The sequence below is a fragment of the Telopea speciosissima genome, chromosome 3, assembly GCF_018873765.1.
Source record: "Telopea speciosissima isolate NSW1024214 ecotype Mountain lineage chromosome 3, Tspe_v1, whole genome shotgun sequence".
In the NCBI taxonomy this organism is placed as follows: Eukaryota; Viridiplantae; Streptophyta; class Magnoliopsida; order Proteales; family Proteaceae; genus Telopea; species Telopea speciosissima.
Genome location: NC_057918.1, coordinates 26,821,262 through 26,844,925, shown reverse-complemented (window position 1 = coordinate 26,844,925; position 23,664 = coordinate 26,821,262). Strand labels below are relative to the sequence as shown.

Genomic DNA, 23,664 nt, shown 5'->3' with positions numbered 1-23,664 from the left:
TGTCGAGTTCTGAAATTAGTCAAAGAGATTCCAAGATTTTCTATTTACATGTCAAATTCCAACTAGGATTGAGTTGGCCAAGAGGTGGAGTTTTAAAAAACAAAAAAAAAACAAAAAAAAAAAACCCCATTTGGTCATGTAATGAACGAGAAATTTTTCCGAACTGTACATCCATCAACGGTCATAAATATCTGTGCCCATTTTACGAATGATTGAAAATGCCCTCACTGTAGTGCGATACCTTATGGACACCAATCAAATCCCTTTGGTCCCTTGACCGTAGTTGAAGGAAAACTCAGTCATATAATTAAAAAAACACTTTTTTTACAAGAAAAGAACTATTAAAAATACAAAGGAATCCGTCAGCACAAAGGGAGGATATATCCACGAGTCTGGGTCCAAAATTTGACATGGGTCACTTTATACCATTTTTGTAGATTAACATACTGTTGAATTAATACATCATCCTTCCATGTAGCAAAACTCAGTCGTGAACTAAAGATACCCTCTAGTCTTACTAGACTAGAAAACGTTTGCCTCTATATAAATAAGGTTGCTATGAACCCACTTGAAAAGATATCTCAACCATATTACCAAAAAAAAAAAAAAAAAAAAAGGTATCTCAAGCAACACCTAAATATGGTGATAGATAGAACCAAAGTTCCTTGTTCACATGTAAATTTTCAAGTAGACAAATGCCTCTTAAAAAAAGGTGGGGTGGAGGGGGGAAAAATTTGGCTGCTACCTAGGTTATAGGAATGTTCCTTCTACCTGGGTTCACAGCCAAAGAAATGGAATAATTCAATTCCCCTTAGGGTTCACAAATACCCTCCTAGGTTAGTATTTTCCAAAATATCTTTTATGATTCCATTTCTTGACTGTGAATTGGGTAGCAGGAACATTCCTGCAAATCGGGTAGCAACAAGTTTCGTTCGTCGAGGGAGGGGGGGGGGGGAGGGATCATACTAGTTGTCAGAGAAACAGTAAAAATGCATGGAATTATCAAAAAAACAAAAAATGGAAAATATAAACATGCATATTCAATACACATTAAATTAGGTCTTAAATTTGACACGAGATCAATCCACACCACTCCCTATGTTCAATGGTTAGAATTACCATATCACACCTTTTCCTGTAAAAAATAAGAAATGTTTTTCCATCCTAACCACTTAAAAATAAACTTTTTCTTATATAAAAATATTTCTAAGGAGAAAGAACATCAACCCTTGTGCCTAGACACATAGGTGCACGAAATGACCGTCATGCCTAAGGGAAAAGCAGAATTTCTTAGGACATGACACTCATTCACGTACCCCCATGTCTAGACTCTGAACGCAAGGGCAGTGCACCTCAAACACCCAGGTAGCGTTCTCTTTCCCATATCTTTTTTTGTCTCCACTAGATGTTTAGGTAGGGGTGTAAATAAATAGCCGAAATCCGTTTTCGTATCTGTGTTCGTATCCATTTAGTACTATCCGAATCCGTTCGAAAGCTAAACGCTTTGGAACGGATGCGGATACGGATAGGCTATAGCTATCCAAAAAGCTATATTTACATGTAAACGGATAAAATATCCGATCCGTATCCGTGTTCGTATCCTTTTAGCACTATCCGAATTTGTCCGATAGCTAATCAGATGCGAATACGGATGTAGCACTATCCGAGCCGAATCCGATCCGTTTACAGCCCTATGTTTAGGTGGCCCACCAACTAATTGATCGATCTAGACCGATGGATTCTTTATGTACGAAGCGCCACACTAAAAATCTTTCCCCCCCTCTCTCTCTCTCTCTCTCTCTCTCGCTCTCTCCACGCTCCCCTGTGAAGAATCAACATGAGAAGAAAATATTACCGACAAACAAAAAAAAAAAAGAAAAGAAAAAAGGAAAGCCAAAAGAATTAACGAGGAATTATGACGATCATACCCTTTTCCTTTCCTTTAATCTTCTTGAAGAACGCATACGTAGTTACGTACGGTGCAACTGTCCATCTCTCTCTCTCTGTTTTTTAAATTTCTTTCATTTGATTAGCTCTCCATCAGTTACTTCTCTTTGTCCCGTTTGTCTGTCTCTGTGTCCGACTTCCAATCTCGAAGATGGGTAGCTTCGCTTGTGTAGCCACCCTCTTCGCTGTTCTTCTTCATCTCATAGCAAATGGGCAGGCTTTTTATCTCCCAGGTGTTGCTCCTCGCGATTTCGGAAAGGTAATGTCGAATTTTGTTTCCTCTGGAGCATTTATGTATCAATGTGCTTCAAATTTCTTTAGATCTTCGATTTGTTCATACTTTTAATTTTTCCTTCCTCATACTCCGTATTTATTGGTCGATCTCAAATTATCTGTTTACTTCATGATGAGCGTTTCTGAATGGGACCGACTTGGATTTAGGGTTTTGGGTTTAATCTTTCGTAATCTGCAGTTGTTTGTGGATCTGAATGTTTTTGTACTTACTTGGCTATTAGGGTAACTACTAACTAGCTTATTGTACCTGCTGGTGGTGTAGACGATGGACACCTCTTTAGTCTCCGATTTGCTTCTTTCACTGTAGTATTTTCCGTGAACGAAATGCCCTTCCCACATTTTTGGTTTCCTTTCAGTTTTGCATTAGGAAGGGGTAAAAGCAGACTACAATTGCGTTGGTTAACTGGGGTTCCTGAAAGTTCGACCTGGCTCCATGTGCTTCATTTCTAGCCATAAATCTACATTATGCTTGTAATAGTCAATTCAAGGAAATGATTCTTTTGGTTTACGATCAGGTTGTTTAGTTCCATAATTATTACAATGTGTCATTTTTTAAAGTTTTCGTTGGTACCTGATTGTTGAATTCGAGTTTTTTCTTTTTAAATCTGTTCTACCTTGGTCCCTTGCCTTGCTTCAGAACTATTTTTGGGTAAGCCTGATGAAGATGCTTGCTATGTTTTTGCTAGGCCTCATTAATTTGATGGGTAAGCTTATGCATTATATGTAGGTGGCTTCTATTTGTTTCAGTGAATCTTTGATTAATTATTCTTATCATTTTCTTGGTTGCCCTTCCACATAGGGTGATCCCCTTCAAGTCAAAGTGAACAAGCTTTCATCCATAAAGGCGCAACTTCCTTATGATTATTATTTCCTGAACTTTTGCAAGCCTTCCAAAATTATGAACAGTGCAGAAAATTTAGGAGAGGTTCTTCGAGGTGACCGCATTGAGAATTCTGTGTATACTGTGAGCCTTTATACCTCTTCTTTGGTATTTTTAGCATTGAAAACAGTGATTTTGAATTGGTTACCAGGAAAAAAAGCTTTAAACTTGGGACAGTTTACTATGTCAGTTATATAACTGTTACACTGTGTCATTGACCTAAATGTATGATATGTATCTCTACCAAACAAAAATTATGAACTATACTTATGTATATCCCAGTTTCAAATGAGAAAGGAAGACTCATGCAAGGTAGGCTGTCGAGTAAGGCTTGATGCTGAATCTGCGAAGAATTTTAAGGAGAAAATCGATGATGAGTATCGGGTGAACATGTAAGTACTTTGAATATAATGCCTTTTCGTGGCACTTCTAGTTGACAATATCAATAAGTGTAATATTTTTATCAATTTTTTTTTTCCTGAAGTTATTTTCTTGGTCCGTCTCCATAACTCTTCTGGCCTCCATGGTGATTTGCTCTGTTGTCTATTTGGAGGAAGAGATAAGGAAACCTTTACTGACGTCTCTTTCATGGATTTACAGGATTTTGGATAACCTTCCTGTTGCAGTCCTTCGACAAAGAAGGGATGTAAGTCAGTCAACAACATATGAACATGGTTTTCTTGTTGGATTCAAAGGAAAACTTGATGGGGTAAGTATTACGAAGTAGTTATTTGTTGCATAATACCAGTCGTTATTTTGTTTCATATTTAATGTGCCTGTGCAGAGCAAAACTAAGAAATATTTTATCAATAACCACCTGAGCTTCAGAGTCATGTATCACAAAGATCCTGAAACTGATTCTGCCCGCATTGTTGGCTTTGAGGTTGCTCCAAGCAGGTGCTGTACTTCTGTTGTTGCTGTGATTATGCATATAAGCTTGTGAAAATGTGTTATATTTTGTTATGGCTCCCAATTTAAGTGGGGACTAGCCTAAATGAGAGGAAACAGGAAGATTCTGCAATAGAAACACTTCAATTAGTTCAGGGTGGAAGGGATGTAGTCTCTGGGAACATTCTGTGTAACTGGTGTTGTGGTGTAGATCTGAAAGAGTTAGAATCCCCACACGTAAGCTCTTCCAATTAAGCCCAAAAAGAGTTAATGGAATTGAAGTGAAAATATTGATCATAAATGTTTGTATGAGAGAATAACAGAATAACTTTATCCATCTTGAATTTCAGATACCAAGTGTGACTTTTTATTATTGCATTTTCGTGTGCACAACTTGCTTATACTCTTGATTCTTAAATATATTCTCGTGTTATCAATCCTTTTTTTATTTATATATTTTTGTCAGAATTTTTAGATTTTATTAGGTTTATTTGATTTGGTTCTTATCTTCTCATTTGGTCTTCTGCTCGCAGCATCAATCACGAGTACAAGGTTTGGGATGATAAGAAGCCTCAATTGTTAACATGCGCAAAAAATATAATTCAAGGTAGTACTGCCCCACAGGAGGTTGAAGCAGATAAGGAGGTTATATTCACATATGATGTTTCTTTCAAGGTACCGATTCCTTCAATCCTTTTGCATGATTCTCCATGATTCTTCTCCTCTGCTGTTGTTCAGTTGCTGATAAGGTTCTGTCATTTCCAGCCCAGTGAAATCAAGTGGGCATCTCGTTGGGATACCTATCTCCTTATGAATGATGATCAAGTCCACTGGTTCTCCATTATAAATTCTCTGATGATTGTCCTCTTCCTTTCTGGCATGGTGGCTATGATAATGATGAGAACTCTGTACAGAGATATTGCTAATTATAACCAGTTGGAGACCCAGGATGAAGCACAAGAGGAAACAGGGTGGAAGCTTGTCCATGGAGATGTTTTCAGGTCCCCCATCAATTCTGGTTTACTCTGTGTTTATGTTGGGACAGGGGTCCAAGTCTTTGCAATGACGCTTGTTACAATGATTTTTGCGTTACTGGGTTTCCTGTCACCTTCAAACCGAGGGGGACTCATGACTGCCATGGTTCTCTTGTGGGTTTTCATGGGCTTATTTGCAGGGTACTCCTCGGCCCGCATGTATAAGATGTTCAAGGGCACAGAATGGAAGAAGAATACTCTAAAAACTGCATTCATGTTCCCAGGTATACTTTTTGCAGTTTTCTTTGTGCTGAACGCATTTATATGGGGAGAGCGGTCTTCAGGTGCAGTTCCCTTTGGTACCATGTTCGCTCTTGTTTTCTTATGGTTTGGCATTTCAGTACCCTTGGTTTTTGTGGGTAGTTATTTGGGTTCCAAAATGCCAGCCATTGAGGACCCAGTGAAGACAAACAAGATCCCCCGGCAGATACCAGAGCAGGCGTGGTACATGAAACCATTCTTCTCTATACTTATTGGAGGCATACTTCCCTTTGGAGCAGTCTTTATTGAACTCTTTTTCATCTTGACATCGATATGGTTGAACCAGTTCTACTACATCTTTGGCTTCCTATTCATTGTCTTTATCATACTTCTAATTACTTGTGCTGAGATAACAATAGTGCTCTGCTACTTCCAGTTGTGTAGTGAAGATTACCATTGGTGGTGGAGAGCCTATTTGACTGCTGGATCTTCTGCTCTCTATCTTTTCCTCTACTCAGTGTTCTACTTCTTCACCAAGTTGGAGATAACGAAATTGGTGTCAGGCATCTTCTACTTTGGGTACATGTTACTTGTGTCCTATGCGTTCTTTGTCTTGACAGGGACAATTGGCTTCTATGCATGCTTCTGGTTTGTTCGGATGATATACTCCTCTGTGAAAATTGACTGACACACTGAGGAAGTGGCTTTAATGGATGCATATCAGTGAGCTCTAAAAATGAGACTTCTCAAAGTACAGGCTTGGGAGAAAAAGGAGGAGAATGTGCCCTTACCAGCTGCTACAAATAATCTTCGACTGGAGAGTTTTCTTCTCATCTTCACAAACCGTCTTTGGCAGATGGTAGCTTAGGATATTTGGTTGTACCTTTCTGTTGCTTTAACCTTTTTATTTCGTAGTTTATACCCTTTTTTTTCTTTTAATAATGGTTGTAAACTGTATTTTTATTAGCTTTTGTTCAAGAAGCTTACAAAGCTATTCCCCAGGAAATGATTGGATCTGTTGTTAATTTTTAGGGTGGATCCCATCTGAATGTAACCACACAAACTATGAGTAATTTATTTTTCCTGTTCTTGTCATTCAGGCATTTTATTAGTTGAATCACAAAAACTCTGACTGGATTTGGCATAGCTCTGTTTCTTTCCTTGTAAAAGGGTGAAAATAGGAAAATTTTCCTTTAAAATAAGATTTTTTACTATTTGTTTCAAGGCAAAAGGTTTTCTGGTCGGCGGTGCAGGTAAGGGAATCTATGGTCGGGAATAATCTGATCCATGGAATTGGTATCAATAGATCTTGCTCGTTAATTGAATTCCAAAATATTATACGGTTTTGAGTGAAATACGATACTTAATACCCAAAGAAAAAAAAGAAATACGATCCCAAATACACTTCCTCTGTCTCCCTCTCTCTCTCTTGTCGAATGCTTCGTTCTCACTTTTGTTCTGAAGATTGTATCTCGGATTGAAGGCTAGGGCTTGCTCGGTTCTACTAACAAAACTCAGAAACCAGATCTCTGTTGCCTCTCACGCAAACCTCTCTTGTACTCCGGCGAACCTCAAACCTCTCTTCTTCCTCTCGCCTGGTTCTGGTTTGTGCGCAGCTGAAATCAAAAATGGGAAAAATACCCATCACGCCTCTAGGAACGACTTGCGTAGCAGAAATCAAACAAATCGAAACTCCTTTTCGTTCAAGCATCTGGTTCCAAATCAGTCAAGGTTAGATTTACAGTTCTCTCGCACAAACTCACTCTCTCTCTCTCTGTTAAGAATAAAACCTCTTATGTTGCAGAAAGAAAATGTTAGGTTTTTTTTAGTGATTTTTTGTAGCCTTCCTGTCACAAACTCGATCTCTCTTTGATTTGGAACCAGATGCTTGAACGAAAAGGAGTTTGAATATGTGTGTGTGTTTGTGTTCATGTTTCATCTCTAGAATTACAACAAATGAGACATTTTAGGCCTACCTTAAAACTTGTTTAAACAGAAAAAATATGGAGAAAATGGTGGTAAAAATGTATGTATTTGTATTGAAAATATACATCTACCTCCTCTCTTGTCCCAGAACTAGTATCCCTTTCTCTTGAAACAATAGGGTGCTTGTACACAGTTCCATAGCTGCCCTGCCCAAGTTCTGTTGGATGTGTCAATTCTTGGTTTCTGAAATTGAGTTGGACTGAGAAATGGTAGCAGAAAATCCTGCTCCATAGAAGTTAGAACATTAATTAGTCCCTCCCTGGAACTCAAGCACTGTATTGATGTCCAATTTTCATTGTGTATCTGAGTGTTCTTCATGTTGGTGCTCTTATTGTTGTTGTTCCTGTCTTTCATTTCTTTATTATTGGGTTTCTGCCTATTTTCTGTTTCTAGAAATGAAGGTTTTGAAAGTATTAAAACAATTTTTTTGCTTTGTTACTTAGAATTTCAAATGTCCCAATCAAAAGCCAAACTGACACTCGATGTGTTAAACTAATTAGGTTTAGATTTAAGACAAGATTGGGCTGCTTGTAGCATTATAAAATACATGTTTTTGTTCAGTCTTCTGCATGTGTCTCTTATGGCAAAACTCTTAAAATAATAACAATAATTTGTTTTTGTCCTTAAAGTGCTATATACTGTGACTGAAACAGTGTTTACACCAATTCATCATCTTCTCCATAATGCCTCATCGTTATAAAATATTCTATATCTGAATCCTTGTGGTGACTAATCAGCTTCAGTTTCTAATACTGAACACTTGAACCACTTTCTGTTTACAAGTGAAATGGTTTATGTTTATGGGTATGCAAAGTTTTTGTCTTTGCATCCATTCTTTTCTGTATCAGTTTGCAACCCATTGGATGAGCCCCCAAAATCATACTGGTTGGACCAATCAACTTTATGTTGAAGGACTTTCTTTTGTTGTCGTACTACTAGCATCTCAATGGAGTCGTTGGGGTTATCTCCAGGTTTTAAAGGGTTGCTGTACCTGTGTGTGTGAGAGAGATCTAGAAAATGGTGCGAAAACACAGGCTAGGCATGGTTTATGAAGGTAGGTGAGTCTTTAGCTCAAAAAGGAAGAGCACCTGGGTTTGTTCCTAGGAGATGATGGTTCGAGTCCATCAAGACTCTAATGTATTCATCAGTAGGTTCCTTATTAATGTCTGTATTCATCAGTAGGTTCTCTTCAATGCCTGTGGTGAACCACACAAGGCTCAGGTTATTTGAATTGCTTCAGAGGTTTACAACCACAGATCATTTACAGCAAAAGATGTATGACCCAATGCCTAGTTGATTCTCAATATGGTTTCTTGTATAAATCAGTTAATTCTAGCTATGTTCATTTTAATTTGTGTACTCAAATAAATAAAACTAGTTGAGAAATATTTTAAAATAGATTGAATAAACTATACAGAGATGTCTGTTTCTTGAGTTATCGTAAACACTGTGCCAGACACTTCAAGTTGTTGTTGTACCAAGAACAAACATCACTGTTGTTGTTGGATCTGATCCTTGATGAATTGTAATTTGAATATCAACATGATACTGCTATCTTGGATAAGTAGATTTTGTTATGATGCTCCCCTAGTCCCCACAGTGAAATAGAATGGGCATCAGTTTATGACACATACATAGCTATTCACTTGGTGGCCATGCTCATGAGTCAATAGAATGGGGCTGCAGCAGCAGTAGCAGGGGAAGGACTTCAAACACAAAATGCTGCAGCATTGTCCAGAGGCTCAATTGGGGCTACAACAGCAGCAGGGGAAGGACTACAAACACAACATGATATCCAAAGAAATTTATAAAATGAAGTAATCTTCCCAAAGGATTAAGAACAAGTCTCATTTATGATATCCAAAGAAATTTATAAAAACTGCATTACTAATTCAATAATGTAATAACTCCCCTCAATAAAATTAACATGACTGATCATACAAGGAAGCAACTAGTTCTTATGATGAAAGGCCAAGAAACTAAAAAACAGACTAGATTGAATCAATTCAAGATGAAAAATCCCCCCCTCTTAGTTTCAATTTTTTTGGTCAATCTCTTTCGACCTATGTACAAATAACAGGGCTAACATTAGATGAAATAAAATCGATGAAAAACACAGTAAAACCAATCTATCATACACATTGAAATGGAAACTAAATGTTCAAATATCATCCAAAAGAAGAAACTACTAAACTCTTAAATTCCAAATGGAAAAGACTATACGAGTCCCGATGGGTTCGAACCATCATCTCCTGGAAACAAACCCAGGTGCTCTTCCTTTTTGAGCTAAAGACTCACCTACCTCCATAAACCATGTCCCAGAACTAGTATCCCTTTCTCTTGAAACAATAGGGTGCTTGTACACAGTTCCATAGCTGCCCTGCCTATGTTCTGTTGGATGTGTCAAAATTCTTGGTTTCTGAAATTGAGCTTGGACTGAGAAATGGTAGCAGAAAATCCTGCTCCATAGAAGTTAGAACATTAATTAGTCCCTCCCTGGAACTCAAGTACTGTATTGATGTCCAATTTTCATTGTGTATCTGAGTGATCTTCATGTTGGTGCTCTTATTGTTGTTGTTCCTGTCTTTCATTTCCTTATTATTGGGTTTCTGCCTATTTTCTGTTTCTAGAAATGAAGGTTTTGAAAGTATTAAAACAATTTTTTTGCGTTGTAACTTAGAATTTCAAATGTCCCAATCAAAAGCCAAACTGACACTCGATGTGTTAAACTAATTAGGTTTAGATTTTAGACAAGATTGGCCTGCTTTTAGCATTATAAAATACATGTTTTTGTTCAGTCTTCTGCATGTGTCTCTTATGGCAAAACTCTTAAAATAATAACAATAATTTGTTTTTGTCCTTAAAGTGCTATATACTGTGACTGAAACAGCGTTTACACCAATTCATCATCTTCTCCATAATGCCTCATCGTTATAAAATATTCTATATCTGAATCCTTGTGGTGACTAATCAGCTTCAGTTTCTAATACTGAACACTTGAACCACTTTCTGTTTACAAGTGAAATGGTTTATGTTTATGGGTAATGCAAAGTTTTTGTCTTTGCATCCATTCTTTTCTGTATCAGTTTACAATCCATTGGATGAGCCCCCAAAATCATACTGGTTGGACCAATCAACTTTATGTTGAAGGACTTTCTTTTGTTGTCGTACTACTAGCATCTCAATGGGGTCGTTGGGGTTATCTCCAGGTTTTAAAGGGTTGTTGCAGGGTTGCTGTACCTGTGTGTGTGTGTGTGTGAGAGTGAGAGAGAGAGAGAGAGAGAACGATCTAGAAAATGGTGCTAAAACACAGGATAGTCATGGTTTATGAAGGTAGGTGAGTCTTTAGCTCAAAAAGGAAGAGCACCTGGGTTTGTTCCTAGGAGATGATGGTTCGAGTCCATCAAGACTCTAATGTATTCATCAGTAGGTTCCTTATTAATGTCTGTATTCATCAGTAGGTTCTCTTCAATGCCTGTGGTGAACCACACAAGGCTCAGGTTATTTGAATTGCTTCAGAGGTTTACAACCACAGATCATTTACAGCAAAAGATGTATGACCCAATGCCTAGTTGATTCTCAATATGGTTTCTTGTATAAATCAGTTAATTCTAGCTATGTTCATTTTAATTTGTGTACTCAAATAAATAAAACTAGTTGAGAAATATTTTAAAATAGATTGAATAAACTATACAGAGATGTCTGTTTCTTGAGTTATCGTAAACACTGTGCCGGACACTTCAAGTTGTTGTTGTACCAGGAACAAACATCACTGTTGTTGTTGGATCTGATCCTTGATGAATTGTAATTTGAATATCAACATGATACTGCTATCTTGGATAAGTAGATTTTGTTATGATGCTCCCCTAGTCCCCACAGTGAAATAGAATGGGCATCAGTTTATGACACATACATAGCTATTCACTTGGTGGCCATGCTCATGAGTCAATAGAATGGGGCTGCAGCAACAGTAGCAGGGGAAGGACTTCAAACACAAAATGCTGCAGCATTGTCCACAGTAAAACCAATCTATCATACACATTGAAATGGAAACTAAATGTTCACTGTCCAGAAATAAATGAACTGTCAAATATCATCCAAAAGAAGAAACTACTAAACTCTTAAATTCCAAATGGAAAAGACTATACGAGTCCCGATGGGTTCGAACCATCATCTCCTGGAAACAAACCCAGGTGCTCTTCCTTTTTGAGCTAAAGACTCACCTACCTCCATAAACTATGTTTGCAGTTTGCACTCCTTGTGTGTACTAGCATGAAAATGAATCCATGTTGAATCTTAACTCACAACTCGAACTGGGTATCCTTTCTTACAGCTTACACGAAGAGCCTCATTCATAAATGTGAACTCCTAAAATCAACTTGGTTATGTTGCTCACTCTTTGAACAAAATATGCAGATAAGGAGACAGACTCAAGCAATTAATATGAACAATGATGCCTGAGACAGTGAGCCAAATGGTCCATGAAGAATTCAGTGAAATTGCATGTTTCCCACAGTTGAAAGAAGAGACAGGCTTCTCAATTTTAACTAGGAAATAATTCTGTTTTAACTAGGAAAAATATGGCAAAGGCTAAGAAAATCAATCCTCTTTTTGCTATGTCACAAGATTATGGATTAATCTCTGAGATAATGGAGGAGATGAAGATCGTAAACACATGAAGACTCAGGCTGTGTTTGGTATACATTCTTGGAATGCATTCCAGGTAGATTTCGCATTCTCGGACGACAAAAACTTACGAAATCGCCCCGGAATGCATTCCAAGAATGCATACCAAACACACCCTCGGTGTCCCCCAGAAAAATACCAGTAGAGAAATACCATGAATGCAAAATCCTATTGTTACATTGTAGGTGCAGAAAAGCATTTCCTAATCCATTGTCATTCTTCACACATCATTTCCTAAGCCAAAGTCGTTTCACTTTCTGGTTCTTATCTGCATTGTAAAGAAGGCAATAGGAATCAGTCATGAATCCTCCCTGGTAATTACATAGCCACTACAAAGACATTGCAACCTCAAAGGATTCACATGGATTGGAGTGTAGTACTACCCAGCATGGGGAGTCCAAATTTGAGAGAAAAGAAATAACTAAAGGCAGGTCGTCCTTCCCCAGTTTTGGTGTTTTCTACTACCGCAGTGTTTTCTACCCGTCTTTCTCATTTGCTATTTAAGGCTCTTCAACAAACGTCTTCCCCATCAGAGTACTAAGAAACCATCACACGTACAGAGAGAGAGAGAGAGAGAGAGAGTGAGAGATGCAAATTGGTTCCACCAACGATTTAGGGCAAATGGTTCCACCAACAAACATTAATCAACAAAAAGCATTTGGGGTTTGAAATACTTACATTGAGAAGAGGATGGAAGAAGATGAGAGGGGCAAATGGCTCCACCAACGATCCTCGGCTTCCGATTTGTGCGAACAACAGAGGTTGCAGAGGAGATGAAGCAGAGGAGAGGAAGAAGACAGGAGCCTTCACGGTTCCATTGCAGTGAGGAGATGAAGAAGAGGAATGGAAGGAAATTTCTCACTGTTCACTGTTCCCTCGGTGCTGTTCAAGTGTTGTTCAAGGTTCCATGGCGGTGAGGAGATGAAGAAGATGAGAGAGAAGTAGGAATTTCTTTTGTTTTGAAACTTAAAACCTTTCGTTTCTATTTTCTGGTCGGTTTGGGTTTATGGTTGGCTTGCGTTTGCTGTGCTCATAAACCGGAAATACTACCACTTTTTAGAGGATTTGTAACTTGGACGTTGGATATGGATATTGACAGGTGTCAAGTTCACAGCTGCCAGTAGGACGATGGCAGGAACCTACTCGGCAGTAGAGGATCTGAATCCACTCTGCTGCCATACTGTGGCATGTTTTTTTTTGGTAGAGACTGGAGCCTGGATTTAAGAATCGGTTGACTCGGATTGGGATCGGTTGGTTGTAACTCATTTTCTTTATAATCCATCTCAATTGAACCGAATCATGGGCTAATTCCAGAATTCTACATCGATTCGATTTCTGAACCGATTTAGCCTGATTACTATGTGGATATCCCATACCCGCATGAAATCGAGATGCGTAATAGACGGGTATCGATCAAGGATTGTGGTGAGTAGTTCTGATGGAGTCGACTCATTGACGCATGTGACAATTGGGGATATTCGATTACATTCGCCGTTTAGGTTGGTAGATCCGGATCAGATCAGAATAGAATTTTAAATACATTTTCAGATCCAAGACTAAACCATATTAAATTCGGTTTGGATCGGTTTCGATTATTTGGTCCGGATCAGTTCCAGTTATTCGATCCGGCTCCGTAATTCGATACTTGGTTAATCATTACTCATTGGCACCCTTGTCGACTCATGGACACCGAGCCGAAACCGAAAAGTTCTCATTGGATTGCTCTTGGTTTCTCTAAAAACCACATCAAAACCAAAAAAAACCCGAGCCGACCCATTGACACCCCTTATTGTGAGTTTTTACCTCAAATAAAGACTCGTTCAATTTTCTAAAATCTAGTTTGTTTATACAGTATGATCAGGGCATTTGGATAGTTCAGACGGAGTCGACTCATTGACGCATGTGACAATTGGGGATATTCGATTACATTCGCTGGTTAGGTTGGTAGACCCGGATCTGATCGGAATTGAATTTTAAAGACATTTTCAGATATTCAGATCCAAGACTTAACCATATTAAATTCGGTCCGGATCGGTTCCGGTTATTTGATCCGGCTCCGTAATTCGATACTTTGTTAATCATTACTCATTGACACCCTTGTTGACTCATGGACACCGAGCCGAAACCGAAAAGTTCTCATTGAATTGCTCTTGGTTTCTCTAAAGACCACATCGAAACCAAAAAAACCCGAGCCGACCCATTGACACCCCTTATTGTGAGTTTTTACCTCAAATAAAGACTCGTTCAATTTTCTAAAATCTAGTTTGTTTATACAGTATGATCAGGGCATTTGGATAGTTCGGATGGAGTCGACTCATTGACGCATGTGACAATTGGGGATATTCGATTACATTCGCTGGTTAGGTTGGTAGATCCGGATCCGATCGGAATCGAATTTTAAAGACGTTTTCAGATTTTCAAATCCAAGACTTAACCATATTAAATTCGGTCTGGATCGGTTCCAGTTATTTGATCCGGCTCCGTAATTCGATACTTTGTTAATCATTACTATTGAGCCGATTTCTTATTTCTTTTGCTTCAATATCCATCTTGAATCGAACCGATTCATGGAACGATTTCTTATTCATTTTATTCAATATCCATCTTAAATCGAACCGATTCATGGACCGATTTCTTATTCATTTTGTTCAATAACCATCTTGAATCGAACCGATTCATGGACCGATTTCTTATTCATTTTCTTCAATATCCATCTTGAATCGAACCGATTTATGGAACGATTTCTTATTCATCGTCTTCAATATCAATCTTGAATCGAACCGTTTCATGGGCCGATTTCTTATTCATTTTCTTCAATGTCCATCTTGAATCAAACCAATTCATGGGCCGATTTATTATTCATTTTCTTCAATATCCATCTTGAATCGAACCGATTTATTATTCATTTTCTTCAATATCCATCTTGAATCGAACCGATTCATAGACCGATTTATTATTCATTTTATTACATCTGAATATTTTTTTGGCTTAGCACAAGGCCACCCTTTTTTTTGGGAGGAGAAGTAGAAGGCCAACCTAAATCCCATAAAGGATTATCGTTTGGGTCTCTCCCTTTTTTTGGGGGGGAGAAGTAGAAGGCCAACCTAAATCCCATAAAGGATTATCGTTTGGCTCTCTCTCTCTCTCTCTCTCTCTGCTTTAACACCTCATTAATTAATGGCTCTTAATTAATTATTTTGATATGAACAACTGACCACTACTAACGTAACCAGTGCTAACTTAACCACAAGTGGAATTATCAAAAAGGCCTTTTGATCTGCCCGTTTGCGTCTCTCTCTCTCTCTGCCTAACAAGTCATTAATTAGTCCTTTGTTCGATAAGAACAATCCATTAAAAGCCTAAAACCCTTCATCACGTGGAACCGTGAGATAAGGGATGTGTACGTAAAAGACTAGATAAGTAAGAGATTCAAGGGGTTGATTTGTATTGAAGTATCAGTATGAATGTATACAACTGTTAGAGAGAGTTTTAACTCTAATAGAACAGCTGAGTGGTTTACATGACATCAAAGACGTCAGATTGCTTTTGATTGAGTGGTTCCTTTGGATAAGGAAACCAGTCTATACAAGATATAGACATCACTTATGTATTTCATTATACAAGGTCTTCTCGTTAGTTATTAAATTTTATTTTTTTTAGTAGTAGAACGTTAGTGATTTATTTGAGATTGCTTATTGAACGGTTGATTTGACAGGTGTAATTCTGTTATTAGGAAGCTCAATCGCATCCCTTAGCTTCCACTGTTATACTCTCTCACTTGTTTGCTCCTGGCCGTTTGAAATCTCTCTAAAACTGGTGCTTTAATTACTCATTGACACTCATTCCATATTTCAGAAAACGTTTTGGGAAGACGAAGCATTGATGGCTCCATGTGCGCTGGTAATTGGTAAAGGCAAATTGGGAAGCCAAATAATCTGTTTTACAACTCATTGAAAGAGTAGAATTTAAAACGTTTTCTTATTTTTTGATCAAAATTCAATTCAATAGGAATGATTTCAGTCCACTTCAAATCTAGGAAAAGAAAAAGGGATAATTCTGGAGAAGTAAAGAGACGGAGAGAGAGAGAGAGACAGAGAGAGAGAGAGGGCGGGGGAGAGGGGGGAGGAGGGAATAAATAAATCTGTCCTTCGTTCTATTAGTTAGGACCTTATAGGCAAAAAGTTCAAAGGATGGAAGGATATCAGTCTGATTGTAAAATGGAGATATCTTCCCAAAGTCTGAAAGGATATCACTCTGACTCCGGCCTTCATGGAGTGACCAAGAAGATAAGGTCAATGGAAACTAAGAGTAGCGAGGGAGATCCCTTCAAACCCAAGTTTGACAAAGGAGTGAAGTTTCATGAAGAAGAGACCAAGAAGAAGAAAAGGCCTGCTGAAACTAAGCTCGACAAGGAGAAGCTGCGTCGCAAGATCGAGAAGTTTAAGTTGATGTTACGAAAACTGAAAGAAAAAAAAAACCAGGAGAAAGGAGGTGTTGTGCTTAAGAAGATAAAAAACGAGGTTAATGTGGAACTGAAGAAAGGTGCTGTTGCGGTGAAGAAGATAAAAAAAGAGGATACGGTGGAACTGCCACACACGCCTAACAAACCTCTAATCCGGATTGAACGGGGGAGCTCATCCTTGAAGCCAATTTATGTGCACGATCCGAAGGAACATCCCAAATCTCCTATATTCATTAATCTGTCTGACCTTGAAGATGAAGATAACCTAGTTGGAGGACATGTTGATCCATCGGTTTTCCACCCTTGCTTCTACATAGATGACTGTGGAGGAAGTGAGGCTGAAATTGAAGGTGGGAATGGAGTTGAAATTGAAGATGCAAATGAAGGTGGAAATGGAGATGGCTTTGGAGGAAGTGGATCGGATTAAGCTACTTTTGGTTATTTTGGTCTTTTTGTTTTGTAAACCTTAGAACTGATGGGTGGTGTTTGGAATCAGATTATCGTTTCGCTTTGTAGTTTTTGTTTTTTTTAAATTTGTCCAATCTAAGCAGTAACATATTGAACAATGGGTATTTTCTTTTGGCTTTGGGTGAAAATCTTTGTACTTTGCTCGTTTAAGGAGCAACATATTTGAAGTTAAGGTTTTGCAGTTTTATATGGTTTGACTTGTGATGGTTATCTCTTTTTGCACATCGGCTTATCATCAGCAAATTATTAATCAGTCAAGGGCTCTTCTTGATCCATCCATTACAGGTTTAAAGGGGAAGTCTGATTCCACATCTTCGAACCCTTTAGGATTAGTTTATTTCAATGTGATATTCCCAACTGAATAGGGATAGAATGAGAAACCGAATAGGGATAGAATTGAGAAACCAATTGAATTTGAATTGTGGTATTTCCCAGGAAATTTCTGAAGACAATAAAATATGCATGGAACTCACTGTTACCACTTAATAGCATTGCACAATAGCCTAAAAGAACCGGCCAAGCTTCAATCATGAAGCCAAAAAGTTCTTGAATTTTTTTAACCGATTTCAGACCTCTGTTCAAAACTCAGTTGTGAACCCAATCCATCCAGCCTTTTGCTGTTTGTGGAGTGATTTGTAATCTCTTTTCTAGTCCATAAATGTGTCATCCTTACCGTTTGGGTTGGTGCTTAAAGGATATGGGACTTCCATGGAACCACAATTTGGGAAGTCCAAGAGAAATTAGACGATACAAAGTGTTCCAATTTATAATTAGATGATATTCCATCTATCAATCATAATGAATCCAATCCGAGTTAGCATATTATATGATAAATAAAACAAAGGATGGTTGTGTCAAAGAGCAATCAATTACAAAATATGTTTCTCCATGAAGCTGCAGAAATCCAACTGGGTATTCAATACGGGTAATCAATTTACGGGGTGGGGCTTGTCATTAGGGCATAATCGAGGGGAGGGGGTAGTCATTTACTCCCAAAAAAAAAAAAAAAAAAAACCCATGTCATGAGAGCCAAACAAAAATTACAGCAATTCCAATTGCCAACTTAAAAAAAATTAGTTTAACACATCATGAGTTTAACTTTAAAAAAACACTTAGCTAGCATAATGTGTTTGTCCAGGAACCCTTGCTCCCGAACTTCATGCCATGAACCAGGGGAGGGGGTGGGGCTTGTCATTAGGGCATAATCAAGGGGAGGGGGGAGTAATTTACTAAAAAAAATACAGCAATTCCAATTGCCAATAACATCTCATGAGTTAAACTTGAAAAAAAAAAATTACAGCAACTACAGAGCATAATGTGTTGTGTTTCTTCATGAACCCTTGGTTCCGACCTTCATGACATGAATCCTCATAACAGCAGCCATTGGCAAAGTCATACCCCAAACCCATAGATCTTGTATCCGAAATACTCTCCAGCATATGTATCTCCATTCCTGAGTAACAAAATACTTAAACAACAGATTGCTTTTAATTAAACTTACAAACAGAAAAATATAATAAAATAACCCAAATGCAGGACAGAACCCACCTAATAACAGAAAAAATACAGCAACTACAGAGCATAATGTCATGAGGGCATAATCGAGGGGAGGGGGGAGTAATTTACTAAAAAAAAAAGATACATATATTACCATGGCAATTACCAAAAAAAAAAAATTGCAGCAATTCCAATTGCCATTAATAAAAGTTTAACATCTCATGAGTTTAACCAAAATAAATAAATAAATACAGCAACTAGAGAGCATAATGTGTTTCTTCATGAACCCTTGGTTCACCTTCATACCATGAATCATCATAACAGCAACCATTGGCAAAGTGATACCCCAAACCCATACATCTTGTATCCGAGTCTACCATATGTACCACCATTAATGAAACAAAAAATTTTATGCTGTACCTTTCTTATGTAAGAAATAAAAAAGACAGAAGTAGATTGACAGTGCAACCGGGGTGGGGGTTGGGAGGAGGAAGTAGTAGGAAGAAAGTGACAACACACATGAGATCAAACATACCAGACCAGACCAGAAATCTCTCTCTAATATCTATTCTTCATTGCACTGGCCATTGAAATCATTTGCCGATGCTGATACTACCTGAACAAACATAAGGCACAGTCCACATCAATAGTATTGCACTAAAAAGTACTAACACAAAACCAAATTTCTTAGAAACAAACCTTCTTACAAGTGGACTTGTTATGCCCTAACTCCTTACAGTTGCCACATCTATTCTTCCTTCCACTTGTCATCTCCATTGGATGTTTACTACGACTTTCATTAGGCCGACCCTTTGTAACCACATCCATAGGAATATGGAGATTACGATATAGGTCATGTGTAGCATTGGCAGAGGGTTGTGGGTCAACACCAAAAGTTTGTGAATTGGATTCACCCATTGCTTGTAAGATTTTCTGATTCACAATCCCCAATGCAACCGTAGCAGAATCACATGCCTCTTGTGAACCACTGATTGTGGCTATCAAACGCCTAACGGCATCTTGGAAAGCCCACATACTTGTTACTGATCCAAAACCTCCATCACTTACTTCTTTGTGACTCGACAAATAATGCCTTGCATCCTTGGTCCACCGTTTTAGGAGATATTGGGAAGGTATCTCCTTGAGGTCCGTCTTATGGAAGACTCGCAAGATGTGTTTGCATAACAAACCCATAAACTCAAACAATTTACAGCTACAAGTGACAACACCGGCATCAAGGTCATACCAAACTTCACACTTATACTCTTCGGGAACATCAAAGGGACCCACCAAATATTTTTGCTTTTGACCATGTACTTCCATTAACGAGGCTGTCAATCCTAGTGCTGCAGACCAATGTTTCTTAAAGATTTCAAAAATCTTCCTTGTGTACACTTTAGATGCATGCACCTCCAAAGGACTGCCAACTAACAATGGAGGGTTTGTGTTTATACAAGCAAAATTACTACTAGCTTCCCTCTCCCGACGTCTCTCTACAGCCCTTTCGTATTGTCGTGCAAACTTGTACAATGGGATTGATTGCTTAAAGTAACCGCGAAAGTAATAGTTCATCCCCTCGCTTCTTTGTGTAGATGACATGCCGGCAAAGAAAGTACCTCTTAGATATAGTGGTACCCAATGCACCCGTTGCTCGTACATTTTCTTCAGCCACGCATGTTCAACGAGATTATAATTTACTAATAACTCTTGCCAACGTGTCTCAAATTCAATCTCCGTCTTACTACCGTATATACACCTCCCAAAATCCTGTTTGAATGACTGACTCGTCCCATACAAATGGCTCAAGTGTTCCATGCAATGTTTTTGCACATGCCAAGAGCAATACCTATGCTTTGCCCTAGGAAACACATGTGGAATGGCCCTCAACAATGATGGACATTGGTCTGTAATAATTGCAACTGGTGGTCGATCCCCCATTGCTTTCAACCACGTAGAGAATAACCAAATAAACGACTCAATTGTCTCATCAGCTACCAACCCACATCCAAACAAAATACTTTGACCATGATGATTTACTCCGGTAAAGGGACCAAACGGGAAGTGATATCGATTCTTCTTGTATGTTGTATCAAATACCACTACATCCCCAAATACATGATATGCAGCCCTCGCCGTCCCATCAACCCAAAAGATACCCCGTACAGTACCATCATCTGTTGTAGCCATTTTGCAAAAGAATTGAGGATCACATAGTTTGGAATGGTGCAAATATTCTATTAACTTTTTTAAGTCCATCCCAAGAAACTTCTGATTTTGTCTCTTCATAAAATTCTTAAATGCCAACTCTGGCAAACCCACCTTGGAGGCCCCACCAGACATAGATTTCACAACCTCATAAATAGTTGCCATTCCAATACCACAATCATCTAGAGTATTTGCAATCTGTACAACCAAGTCTGAGAGCCATTGATGTGAGCGAAGCCGATAAATTTCAGCGGGTTCCACGAGGCTATGGTTGTGGGCTGAAATAAATTGGTCAACAACCAAGCCCCCTTCACTTGATTTTACCCGCAAACGAGCAGGACAACCAACTCTACTATCAGCTCGACGAGTAACATCTTTCCCTTCTTGTCTTTTATCTTTACAATCCTTAAAACCTTCCCTACTACAAACATACATGCGAGACAAGACATCCCCATCCACGTCCATTCCTTCTTTCCTTTTCCTTGACCTCTCCACTTTAGATTTCCGAACACTAAATCCCATATTCCGAGCATAATTGTTATAAAATTCATATGCAGCGTTTGCATTGGCAAAATACTTCCCAATACATAGTTCCTCATTATGCTCAACAGGATTGTCAAAGTGTTCCGTTGGATCATCAACAAATAAATTTTCACCCCCATCACCATTCTCACTTGGTTCATCCACAAATACATGATCTACTATATTTCCATTTGTTATATCACTTCCATCATCAACTACCATGTCCCTACTATTTAATTCCTTTTCAATATCTTCCACATCTAATCGAAGAGCTTCCTCCATATCAGAGGGACCTTCATTAGCATACGCATCCTCTACAAAATGAAACACACAGCTAAATGTATCAGAGGGACCTTAATTTCTATTTGTTGTCATTTCAATAGCATTTCAAGGTAAAACTTACCTAAGTCTCTATATGGTATAATAACCTCTGCCATAGATCCATCGACAATAGTATACGATAATCCATCGTCATGTTCCATTTTTTTGTTCCCTCTAAAACTCTGTAAGTATATAAGCATAACATAATTGTTAATGATAATTGATAGAGTAGTCATAATGTGCAACAATAGTCACTCCCATTTCCTTGTAATTTGGTGATGCAATGTGACAGAGCGATGGAAGAAAGCAACCCAATTCAACACATGAAAATTATGTATGCCTAAGCATATATTATACCATTTATTACAAATCAACACATGTATCTCCATGGTGCCTAGATCCAATGGTCCAAAATAAACCCCCAAAAGATTCTTAAATAAACACCCCCTGCTGCCCAATACCTTGACCACACCTCAATATCAATGTTTTTTTTTTGGTAAGAAGTTAATGTCAATGTCGTCCAAATTACTTATAGGTTCATGATGACCTAACAAGTAATTAATTTCAAACCATATCAAATTGAGCAGTCAGTTGATATGCTTTATACTTTACTAGGCATAGTGACGCCTAACAACCCGAGGCTGGCTCAGGTTCTCATACGAGAATTCTCGTACGGGTCTGAGCCACACAGATGGGATCAGGCTGTGGAACCCACCTCCCTTGGATTGCATCTGTGCAGCTAGGCCATACGCGAATGGTGCTCATACAAGAACTTGAACTGCACTCCAACAACAACCCCCCCTCCAAATAAAAAATTCTAGAATGACAAGATTATCCGAAAAGATGAATGCATACTGGCTACTGGGAAGTAGCCAAGGACACAAACCAAATGCCGGTATCCTCATTCATATAATCCAACTATTATCTTAAGAAACAGAAATAAAGTTACTGTAGAGACCACCAAACTCATAGACCTTTACAGTAGAAAAAAAGTTACTACAGTGACCACCAAACTCTTAAAACCTTTCAGTAGAACAACATTATAAACTCTTCCATGCTATCTCTGACCTAGAGACCTTAACCTCAGCTTCATACATTGAATTTTCTGCGAGCAAGAGTCGAATTCTACTTATATGGTCTATAATTACTATAAAAAAGTAGGTCCTCAGTTCTGCCCAGTGAACCAACATACCCCCTTCCAAGAAGTTTCTGAAGAGAGATCAAGAAACAAAATTAACAATCATAGTATGACCAACAGAATCTTTTATCACAACTACCTGGGGTAGGCTAGAATACTCACAGATCCACCCAATTATTATCCAACTGAGTTTTCCCTGGTCCACCAGGCAAAGGAAGGTACTGCCTATTGGATTTCTACAGCTATTTCTGCTACAAAACTCTATATAAATAGAGGTCTTTTTTCTTGGGATAAGACACTAGAATTTTCTTGTCTCCCACACAAATAATTAAACAATAAATGAGACCCATATCTAAAACGAAAAAATTGAACAACCTCAATTCATTTGTGTGGCAGCCCTCTATGCTCTATTTATTAGGAAAATTCTTTCTTTGCCATTGATTCCATAGTGAAACATCCGCTATATCTTTGGTATCTATAGGGTTCAAGCATGGAGCCAGGCTCACCAGCACTTCATGCATTAAACAACCACTCTTTTTATACAACAAATAAACATTCACATTTCCCCAACTTTCCCCATTACAAACCCCATACATGACAAGCAAAACTGAAATCACCATCTCGTTGACTCTCTACTGCTTTGTTTACATTAGAATCTGTCATTGTTCTTGTTCCTTTTGACTTCTGCCATTTACCACCTATGACAGTCTTTGACATCTCTAGTTGTCCACTACTCTACTAACAATAGGCATGTCATTATTTCTTTTCATTGCACACATAATTCAACAATCATGTTTTTGGTACTTTCCTAATTATCACCTTTATACATAACAAGCAATAATTGAAGCCGCCATCTCTTTGGCAATTTTCTGCTGAGACATTTATGTTCCTTTTTCATAAACTGCTATTCATCACACATGACACTCTTAGGCAGATTGGCACCTCCAGTTGTGCACAATAATTATGGATATGGGTATCGAAATAGGCTTGAAACAGAGAATATGGACAGGGATGCAACATAGGGCTTGAAGGGAGAAAATAAAGAAAACAGGACTAAGATCAGCAAAATATAATGGAAATTGAGTTGAAGCAATAGGAGGCACCATAAGATTGCAACCCACCGACATGGGATTTC

At 38.3% G+C, this 23,664-nt stretch overlaps 2 protein-coding genes across 2 annotated transcripts; one reads left to right on the top strand and one right to left on the bottom strand.

Moving 5' to 3' along the window:
- Positions 1–2,003: 2,003 nt before the first annotated feature.
- LOC122655782 (transmembrane 9 superfamily member 7-like) lies at positions 2,004–5,965 on the top strand. Its single transcript, XM_043850108.1, has 7 exons — positions 2,004–2,206; positions 3,041–3,205; positions 3,404–3,513; positions 3,722–3,830; positions 3,906–4,018; positions 4,543–4,684; positions 4,775–5,965. Exons 1-7 carry the CDS (start codon positions 2,099–2,101, stop codon positions 5,930–5,932), a joined length of 1,905 nt encoding a protein of 634 aa, XP_043706043.1. The 5' UTR covers positions 2,004–2,098; the 3' UTR covers positions 5,933–5,965.
- A 12,943-nt stretch (positions 5,966–18,908) lies between these two features.
- Positions 18,909–23,246, bottom strand: LOC122655031 (protein FAR1-RELATED SEQUENCE 5-like). Its single transcript, XM_043849283.1, has 4 exons — positions 23,124–23,246; positions 21,474–21,573; positions 19,043–21,384; positions 18,909–18,959 (listed from the first exon to the last, which is right to left on the bottom strand). Exons 1-4 carry the CDS (start codon positions 23,244–23,246, stop codon positions 18,909–18,911), a joined length of 2,616 nt encoding a protein of 871 aa, XP_043705218.1.
- Positions 23,247–23,664: the final 418 nt, after the last annotated feature.

Bases quoted from the DNA above. Each gene is read 5' to 3' on its own strand.
- LOC122655782 (XM_043850108.1), top strand. From the start codon at position 2,099: ATGGGTAGCTTCGCTTGTGTAGCCACCCTCTTCGCTGTTCTTCTTCAT. The intron at 2,207-3,040 runs GTAATGTCGAAT...CCTTCCACATAG, and splicing joins CTCCTCGCGATTTCGGAAAG to GGTGATCCCCTTCAAGTCAA. The intron at 4,685-4,774 runs GTACCGATTCCT...TGTCATTTCCAG, and splicing joins CATATGATGTTTCTTTCAAG to CCCAGTGAAATCAAGTGGGC.
- LOC122655031 (XM_043849283.1), bottom strand. From the start codon at position 23,246: ATGTCAAAGACTGTCATAGGTGGTAAATGGCAGAAGTCAAAAGGAACA. The intron at 21,574-23,123 runs GTATGGGGTTTG...ATATACTTACAG, and splicing joins ATTTCAGTTTTGCTTGTCAT to AGTTTTAGAGGGAACAAAAA. The intron at 21,385-21,473 runs GTAAGTTTTACC...TTCATTTTGTAG, and splicing joins TATACCATATAGAGACTTAG to AGGATGCGTATGCTAATGAA.